Source organism: Zymoseptoria tritici, chromosome 20 (assembly GCF_000219625.1).
Source record: "Zymoseptoria tritici IPO323 chromosome 20, whole genome shotgun sequence".
Classification (NCBI taxonomy): Eukaryota; Fungi; Ascomycota; class Dothideomycetes; order Mycosphaerellales; family Mycosphaerellaceae; genus Zymoseptoria; species Zymoseptoria tritici.
In genome coordinates, this window is record NC_018199.1 from 139,202 (window position 1) to 149,287 (window position 10,086).

Here is a 10,086-nt window from a genome sequence, read left to right on the forward strand (position 1 = left end):
CCGGTCGATCCCTACCGACGACACCGCAGCTCCCAACAAAGCACCACGTCGACTTCGTCGCACCCCACTGTCCGCTATGAACGGCAACGCACAGCCATCGAGGAGGTCGATTCTGGCGGGCTACAAATGCATCAAAGCGTTGCGGTGCTTAGCAGACTGGGCCGAGGAGAGTTTCAGACAGTGGGCGGAGAACGAGTTGTTAGCGCCGGTTGCACGTTGGTCAGTTCGCCCGTCGACAGCTGTCTTGGTACTGGGACTTGCAATGTTGCAAGCCGCCTGAGATAGTGTTTCTCAATGGAGCATCGCGGTCGCAGACCTGCGAGCTCACCCGTGCAACGACATATGATCTAAGATGTACGCGACGATAGCTCGAAATTCACAAACAACAGTCAATGCCGACCGCGTGCTGGATTCAGTACATTTGCCCTCCCATCTACCCCACCACCGTGGGTTCTAACAATCATAAGCAACTTCAAGTATGGCCATAGCACCCTGAAAATATGGCGTCCCACTCGGCGCCAGTGACAGATTGCCAACGTCGCAAATCCCCGACGAGAGCATCGCGGAGCCCCTTGCCGTTGATCACAGCAGTACCTTCTGGCCGGCATGGCCAACGCCGCCGTTTCCTCTTCGGCAGGTCCGGACAATGACAGCGACAGGATTGTTGCCGTGCAAACCCTTCTCCTGTGCGAACAGCAGTACGAGAAGCCAGCTTCAAGCCAATTTCATCTGCAAGAAATGCCTCCGCCGCACTCACACCAGCCCATCGCCATTGCAATAAAACCCTAAGCAGAAGCCGCGGCATACCTCTCAGATCTCCTGAACCAGACTCTCCACCTTCAAACCTCGAACGACCGCGGGCTGGAGTGCTGCGGGCTGGAGGGGCGTGGGCTGGAGTAACGCGGGCTAGGGTGACGCGGGCTGGATGGGTAGCCTTCTTCTGCTGGGTGGAGAGGGTGATGGGCTGTTCGTCGAACGGCTCTCGAGTTTCGGCCTTGATCGAACGATGATCGTCGCGAATTCATTTTGTGTTGCTTCTCCCTCGTGGTGGGTGTGTGCCTCTTTCTGGCAACTCTACGCCTGCAGTTTGGCTCTGCTTGAAACGCTCAATCTCGGTGCTCTACGAGTCGGCACCAAATTTCCCACTCCCGAGACTCTTGGCGACGAGTGCTGCGGTCGCAGTCGACTGTTCAGAAGAGATGACGCTCGTCTCCAGTTCCTGGGAGCCTTTGGGGCCCATTCTTGCTAACAAGTTGATTGGCCGCGGCCTCGAGCATGGCTCCTGCAGGTTGTCACACACGTACATCGGGCTCTTTCACAGGAAATTACTTGGCATCCTTGGGACGCACGGGGGTGCTCTGACCGACGACGAAGCCCAGCTCGAAGTTGGGATCGATCCACTGGGCGGTCCAGGGGGCCCGAGGGAAAGAGAGAGAGAGAAAAGGTCAGATCCTAGAGAAGGAGAAGGACAAGGACAGGAGGGAGGATGAGGATATACAGGAAGCAGTGGATTGCGGAATGGGGATATGAGATCCGTGAAACATGGACATAGTAGAGCTTGCTTGGGAGAGGGGCACCAAAGCAGATGCGTTGGACTCTCCTACCAATCCTGCCCGGCGGACTCGTTCAGTGAGGATAATTCGACACTCTGGATGGTTCGACATTCTGGATGGTTCGACAGTCTGAATGAACTAATGGCTGACCGCCAGCACTTTCCAGCTGCTGTGCGCTGAGCTGACCACCACTTGAAACAGGTTCAGCAGCAGCGTTTCAAGCGCTGGAGGCCACAGTCCAGCGCGCTGGATCTTGTGCTGATTAAGAACGATCACATTCGTTAGAAATCCAAGCAGCCGCCACGAAGATCCTTACGCATCCGCCATCTCCGGCCAGAAGTTGCAAGGCCACTATCACGCCGACGAACTGCTTCACTTCACACTACGCAAGAGCTGCCTCGCTCCTGCCGATACGAGGCCTCTACTAGCACTACGAATGCTGTATCCGTCACGCTTGCTAGCTGATCTGGAGAAGCGCTGAGAGTGACATTATCAACTTTGCCGAAACTGCACTCGGGATGTGACGTCCGGACAAATCCCATTAACACGGTCATTTCCGCTCCGCCACCGCAGGGCTCCACTGGCATTTCCGCTCAACCTATCAGCACGTCAGTTTATCGGACATTACCAAGCAGTATCAGATCATAACGCATTATCACTCATCCATGTCACTGCATCGCATTGGCCGAGTGGCATAGCATACAGTCTTAGCTTCTCGGCACTGCCAGGGTTTCTCGTTTGGAAGAGAAACTCAGACGAAGGGTTGGCATTCTCTCCGTCCTGATGGAGAGCTCTATCAGTCCATCAGGACGCCATCGCTCTTTTGGAGTGCCCGACTTACGAATTATCGCACTAAGTATCGCGGAGGTGTCGGCGCCGTGGGCATCTTCCCTCGTCCATGGATGCCGTCGAGGGCAGCATCTCGCAGATTGGTCCAATCCGCCTCGGGCGTCTCTGTCGGGCGTCGTCGGTGCTTGGGTATCATGGGATCATGTGGTCATGACGGATGGAAGAGTCGCTTTTCTGGAAGAGAAGAGAGCCATCGGTAGCAGCCGCTTTCTGCAAGGACTGCGTATCTGGAAATCTCCTGCGCACGATCTTCTACGGGATGAACCTTGGTCCAGTACATCGTCCGTTGTTGGCCTGTGACTGGTGGTCGACATTTGTGCGGATCGTTCGCATCAATCCTGAGTGTACCGGCACCTGCCTGGTGTGACGCATTTAAGTTCTACCCGATTTGCACACACCACCCACTCAGACACCTCAAGCAGTCGTGTCAGCCAGGTCTGGTCGTCGGGCCTCTTCCATTTCTTGCACTTCGCTGTTACTTACTCTACCTACTATCAGTAATCGGTCCGTTGTTGGGATTGGCCCAAGTCTTCCTATTCGGCGGTGAGGGCTCCAACGAACTTGGCTAACCCCATCGTACGACCATCAGTAGCCTTCTACTGTCATCGGGTATCCCCTGTCGTGTCTGCGTTGCAGTCCGATCTGGCGATCTCCGCGTAGTCCACCGATCTCTACGCAGTCCATCGGTCAAGCTAGCGCAGTCGTCTCCACATACCCTAATAGAATTGGGGATGAAGAAGCGTCTTCTAGAGAAGCAATTGCGAGAAGCTGTGCAGCATCAAGATACAACAACGGCCATCTCTGCAGCCTCGACAGCCTCCCGCCATTCCAGCTTAAGACTCGGGTCTGTATGCTCAACAGCCTCCAACTATGCAAACTCAACCTCCGTCATGGGCGACGGGCGAGTTCGTCGGTTGAGGCATCTTCCTCGGACAACATCGTGACTTTGAAGTCGAACCATAAAGTGGATGAAACCAACGCTTTCTCCATGAAACACCATCTCGACGGGTACCATATACTCGACGCTCCTTTCCTTTTCGGCCTGCTCGAGAAGCTGAAATATGCCCAGCATCCCAAGGCTGAGCATGAGGTGCGTGGGACGGCGTTTCGAGTTGAGGACAATCCCATTCGGAAAAATCCGGGGAAGAAGGGTGGTGGAGGAGAGCGTGAGGGAATGAAGGCGTTGACGAAGAAGGTTGGGGGGGGAGTACTGCAAGATTGAGCTGGCCGATGGAGCCGACACCGCGAAGAGGGAGGAGACGAGGATGGTGGAGATGCACGCCCTCTGCAAGAACGTGCTCACCGTCTTCGTCTTCGCCATCGGCGGCGGGGCAGGCTGCCATCGAGCGTCAGCTGTTCCGGGTATTGAATAACGCTGGTAAACGACTATAAACACATCACTGTGTATATGTTCTTGACGAGGCGAACAACCATGAACTCGGTTCGTTTGAATGTACCGGCAAGGATGAGAATAATTGCGGTTGTTCACGGTATAGACGACCTTCTTGCACAATTCGTGCGAGAGTTAGTTAGTCGGTCAGATCACAACCGGCGTTGGCATACGTCGATATTTGTCTTTACCAACAAGAACGTCGACATGTACTGGAGTCCCTCTCCATTGGTCAGGCGAGCTCCAGAGAGGCTCGCTGGGAGGCTTTTCAGCCAGCGATGCGGCTTGTGATCGATGGAGGATCTAGTTATCGGTAGAAGCCTAACAGCAGCCACGTTTCTCAAGCTCAATTCTTGGAGTCACGGCTCCATCTTTAATGACCAGTGACTTGGTTGCGTGACTCGATGGACTGTATTCTCCTTTCAGATGGTGACGTGAAGTTTGCACGCTGATTTGAGCCCTCGTGTCTGGAGTTGGGAAGAGGGAAGAATTATTGGAGACACTCGTAACTGTCTGTGAACCGCCATTGTCGTGGAACGACATACGTCTTTTCGGGTATCATATCAACGCTGGCTCTTCTTCGTCTGTAATCGAGCGTCCTCTGACCCTTTCACACGTCCTCCACATGCCCTTTTGCGTAGAGTGTCCACGCGCTTGCCCTTCCTCTTCCCTCATTGTTCCTCAATGATACTCCCCCGCATTGCACGTCGAAACCTTCTTGGCTCCTGCCCTTGTCCTACTTTTACCGCCCTCCCAAGTTCATCCACCCTCTTGCTTCTCACAGAGCTCAACGCAAAAAGGCTGAAGCTCTCACCCGAATCCTTCTGTTCCATTTCCCAGATGCTCAAATTGCGGCCGAATGAGGTGCTGCTGAGCCAGTGGGGATCTTCTTGTTTGTCGCCAACGCCGCAGTGGCTATAGATGTTGTCACTTGGTCAAATCGTCGATCAGGGTCTGGTATCATGGTTGAGGGAGTTAAGGTCGGACGTTGCATCGGTGCTTGAGACACTACCATCTCAGCGAGGTCGTCGGCTTGTGAGAAGGGAGAGTCGTCCGACAGAGGCAAGCCCAATGCGCTGGTCGAGGTCGACTTCAATGCTTCACTCGGCCAGCCAGCCGAGTTTCGAGATGGCCAGGCTTGAGATGGCATCTGAAGGGCCGATTTATGTGCCTGGTTGCTTGGTCTGCTTCGCCATCACTTTGAAGACCTGCTCGTGTCAAGGCCTTGGGCTTTCCCGCCACTCGTAATCGGCCCGTGAGCGGGTGGGATAGCTAAGACTTCACAAGGGCTACGAATGTCATCGGAACTTTTGAAAATCGGGATGGATTGGGTCGAATCGCTCGTGTTGAGAAGGTAGCTGTAGTGAAAGGCGGACGGAGCCAGCAGAAGCTGGGAGCAAGCGCAGACGTGAGGCAATGGGCACTGACTGGCGTATTGATTGGTGGTGCTGGAGGCTGTCGGCAGTCTAAGAGAGGAGGTGGTGGAGGCCGACGCATTCCAATTGGCGAGCAGTACGGACCTTTTGTGTCAGAGGGCGGCGGTGATGCCATACCGGCGGTGAGGGAGGTAAGACGGCGTGTCTGCGGCTGCGTGCAAGGCCAATCTTCTGCCCATGCAACGCGCGTTCGAGTGCGAAGAATATCTGCTGAGCATTGCGGAGCCTGGGGTGGTTGTCTGAGATCAATGGTCGACTCGGCGCCGAGGAATGTGTGACTGGCCTGGCTGAGATGTAATCGTAATCTTGGACTTGACGACATCTCACCCTCGCGACATCTCACCCTCACGACATCTCACCCTCACGACATCTCACCCTCACGACATCTCACCCTGACGACATCTCACCCTCGCGAACATCTCACCCTCGCGAACATCTCACCCTCGCCAACACCTCACCCTCGCCAACATCTCACCCGGCGCCGTTCGTACATTGACGACGCTTGCGCACAACAATGCGCCTTCCACCGACACCACACTTTCGCATCCGCCATAGAACTCTGAATCTTCGCCAGCAATGCAAGGCCATGAAGCTGACCTCCGACGTAGGTTCGCTTGCTCAAATACACCGACTTCCTACTATCCACCATGGCAGCAATGGATTCTCCGACGACAGTGAAGACGATGACGTGAAGCTACACCAAACAACCTACCTTCAGAACCAACCACATGATCCAGGAGCGGCCCGTCACGCAGATCGTCAACCTACACAGCATCGTCGTTCGGATTCAGCCGACCACCAGGAACGGCGAACACGAGAAGGAGCACGAGAAAGACCACGACAAGGAACACAGGAAAGAAGCCTGCTGGACACGATCTATGCATTTGGATGGCTTCCGCGGCGTTCACGCTCGCTGTGGCTGCTTGTGTCTGATGATTCTCGCCAACCAGACGCCGACGTCCAATGCGCCGTGGCTAGCGATTGAGGACGCGGATCGTCGATGCGAAGAAGATCACATAACCACACAGTTCCAGTTGGAGGACAATTGCGGAGACAATGCCGACACTCCGGTGCCCAATCACGATCAGTCCACGAGCATCGAAGCTCAACACATTGGTTCTATCGTGAACAAGCTGGAAGACAATCGCGGGAACAACACCGATACTGCGATTCACGAACAATGTTTCCTGAAAGATCTCATGCTTCGCTTCATGCCGAATGCGGAGCTCGAATCGCTCTTGCCACACTCAATTTGCACCTCATCGAAGAGGGTCTGCGCCACTCCGGCTTGGTCCTCGTGGATTCCAACAACGACTGGATCGCAGACTCGACAAGAGGCGTCGGCTTCAACTTGCTGGTGTGATGAAGGCTTCAGATGTTCGTGATGCAGTACAACAACGGGAAGTATGGCAGAAAGAGCTGAACACAGGCACAGGCTGGCGACAATTCGACGGTTGTGTCTGGGGACTGCATTCAAGCATCACATTGTCAACTAGATGAGCGTGATGGATGATATCCCTGATAGAACACCAATACAATGATCAGTTTTCTCGTTGACATGGGGCTTTGCGTTGAGGAGCCGATCATCACCGCCTTGGCGGTGAATAGCTTGTATCACGGCAGTCGTGGTGGCTTCGGCACTTCACGCGGATCGCCCGGCGGTCAATTCGCCTTCATCCCGCAGCAACAACGATTTCGGTTCCAGCAACATCCAGCAGCCGAACTTCTCTCAGGACCAGTCCACAGCATACCCCGATCCTTTTAGCCTCGACCAGAACCCAACTACACCCACTCCGCATTCAGTCCACCCACCTCTAAGACCATGACTCCCTCGGACCGCCGAAGACGATGTTTTCGTCGAGCAGGAATGCGCCGAATCTTTCTAATATTTCCGGCGAGGCAGCGACGGGAGTGGAGCTCAGGAGTCTGACAGCGCGCGCAGTCGATTCTTGACCGATCGTCAAATGAATAGACGGAGTGATCACATCAATGAGAAGTATGGGAGGATCAAATGAAACAGCTGGACTCGAGCTGCTGAGCGGAGAGCGGAGAGCGCTTGGCGATCAAGAGGATCGCAAGACTAGGGAGAGAAACGACCGCTACGGTAGACGTGACAATCCAGATGGCGAGCGAAGAAACGCTTCCGGCGAGAAGCACGATCCACGCTGGACAAACGACCGCGATCATCGGAGACGTCAGAACGGAGATCGCCCTACCGGTAGCTGGTGGGAGCGCGATCAGGGGAGGCAGAATGGCGACCGTGGGCATGATGAGAAGGAACTAGAGTGGATGGAGGATCCGGTGGTGAAGAAAGATCAAGACCGACCATGACTCCACAGACGCAGCGCATGCGTCCACAAGACTCGAACTCGGGTTGAGCTCGTCAACAGCAGACGTCCGGCTCCCAAAACAGCGCGAGTTAGCAACGCCTCCCCTCATCCGCCCTCTCTCATCCGACCGGCAGTCGCTCTTAGCAGGCTACGCCGCAGATCACCCAGCAGGATCCGCGCCATCGCCAGCCTGGAACTTCAGCAGCTGGCAGTCCGCCTCTGTCTCGAGGCAGCACTTCTCTTGGCAAGTGGTTCTTGAAGATGATCTACATCGACATAATTGTGCGCAGTCGCCCGTGGTACAAGAAGCCCCAAGGCGAGAGTTCTGACGACTGGGACATCTTTCTCGACGTCTTCGGAAGAAGTTGCACTCCTTCCAGCCCACGACGCTGTCGGTAACTATAGTTCCAACGGCCAAGAATGAGAACAAGAAGCGTGACTTCGAGGCCACCCAGCAGGGCTACATCGCCGTCGAGCTAACCCTCAGAAGGATGCTCCTCCCGCGCCTTCGGACTACCGCACTGGTGAAGATGCTGAGAAGATCGACGACAATACGACAATCAGAACGAGTCTCGTTTTGCGTCGGAGAAGAGCAATTTGGCAACAAGCGTCGATCAGCTGGTCGCCGCTCTCACCGCCGCTCCGAGATCAAAGACCCTCGGACTGAGGCCCGAGATTGAGATTGAGCTCCAGCTTCCAAAGAATTGCAACAAACGAAGGCATAGAATAGTTTGATCGACAACTACATGTTAGAATACCTCGAGATACCTCGTCAGTGGTACCTGAAGCACCGACGGAGCAGGCGAAGTGCCTGCTGTCACCAAAGCCGCAAGTAGATCAGCACACCAGTCTCCATTTCCACCGTTCTCGCGCTGGATTTCCCGTCCAGCAGGAACAACGTGCCTGACCGAAAGCTCTTTTTCAGAGCACCTGCACCAAGCGGTCATCCACTTTGCGACCAACTCACCGGGCGCATCTTCATTTGGTCGATTCTGGACCAGTCACCCACGAAACGCTGCTCAAAGGCCGACCTTCTCCTGCCGACAAGAACACAAAACACCCATCCCAGTCCGCTGAATTTCCGACATCATGATCCAAAACTCTCGAAACGCTGGATCACGAGATATCTCCTGACAACGAGTTGCCACTCAAGATAGCTGGAAGTCAGGGAAGTGGAGGACCTCGACTGGTAAGCTCGGGACCATCTCTGCCTCCGTTCGCCGAACAGACCCATGACTGCACATATCCATCCTAGCGCTGCTGCAAGACTACGAACTTCAAATTCACGAGCGATCGAGCAAAAGACTGTCCAACCCCAGCACACCTTACACCGCCCGGGGCTGCGAAAGAACGGATGCCCGCCGATGTGCTTGCCAAGCTGCTAATAAGACACTCCAGCCCATGCAGAGTAACATCTCGTTCGCTGCTGCAAAACGTCCAGTACTTCACCTAGATACCCTTTCCGCGTTCCATTCCAAAAAGTCCGCAGACATAAGCACAACACACACAGCCAAGACTGCGTTCAAGAGTGGTCTCAATGAACAACACCTCGGAGGGAGAATATGGCAGATCGCTAGCGTTGAGCGCTGTGTCACAAGACGCAATACAAGGTAGAGTGCTGATCAAGCTGAGGACGGGTTTGAAAGGCCGTTATATGCCGGTTTTATCATTCTGAGGGTGATGATTGACGGCGGCCAACTCCTATCATTGGGTGCGGTGGGCGAGGCAATGCCAGCTCTTGGCTGCAGTCTGATATCTGGACTCCGCCCTCAATATTACGCCGAACGATTCTACCCGATGCCTCTGGCTCCCAGCTAGCCTTCATCAGCCTCTTGTGTGCCCTCTCTCGCCTTTCCACCATCAGCCCGACCATCCACTACCAGCCCCTCTTGTGCCTCTATATTAGCTGCCTCGGCAACCTTCTCAGTTCGAGACTGGAAATTCTCAATGGAGGCGGATATCAGGCCGAGTGACCTATCGCTAGCGATCCTTGATCTTCCAGCACTGCTTCCGATGCCTCCCGCGACCAGGCCAAGGCCGGTGCTACTTCAAGATCGTAGTAATGAACAACGATGGGGTGGAATTTAGGACTTTGACAGTGATGAGCGGAAGATGGTGCTTAGGCGATGATGAGAAGGTCGAAACTGAGCAGGCTACGGTGAGCAGAGGGCCCACGAATCTTTGATCATGGCACAAAGGCCCCAACCGACTGTGTCATCTAAACGAGGTCAGCCACCCTATCGAAATTCTCAAGGTTCATTCTCTTCACAAATCCGATTGATGGCTCCACTGCTTACGCTTTTTTTACAACGTTGCGGAACTGCGTCGACTAGGGGTCAAACAAACAGCTCGAGAGTCGGTAAGTCGGTATGTATAGACAGCAATTGATATCTTATAACGTCTAAGGGAAAGATATGAGATACACTCGTATCTTCACTGCTCGTCGGTAAAGTTATATTCCTATCAAAACCTATAATACCCAGATCGAAGCAAGAACAATCCCCAGAACAAGCGCAAACGCAAACTAG

At 54.4% G+C, this 10,086-nt stretch overlaps 1 protein-coding gene across 1 annotated transcript; it reads left to right on the forward strand.

Moving 5' to 3' along the window:
• Positions 1–5,956: 5,956 nt before the first annotated feature.
• Positions 5,957–6,651, forward strand: MYCGRDRAFT_98025 (uncharacterized protein; the record flags this gene model as incomplete). The annotated part of the gene is made up of 2 exons (XM_003846875.1): positions 5,957–6,519; positions 6,597–6,651. The coding sequence occupies 2 exons, from the start codon at positions 5,957–5,959 to the stop codon at positions 6,649–6,651; spliced, it is 618 nt and encodes a 205-aa protein (XP_003846923.1).
• Positions 6,652–10,086: the final 3,435 nt, after the last annotated feature.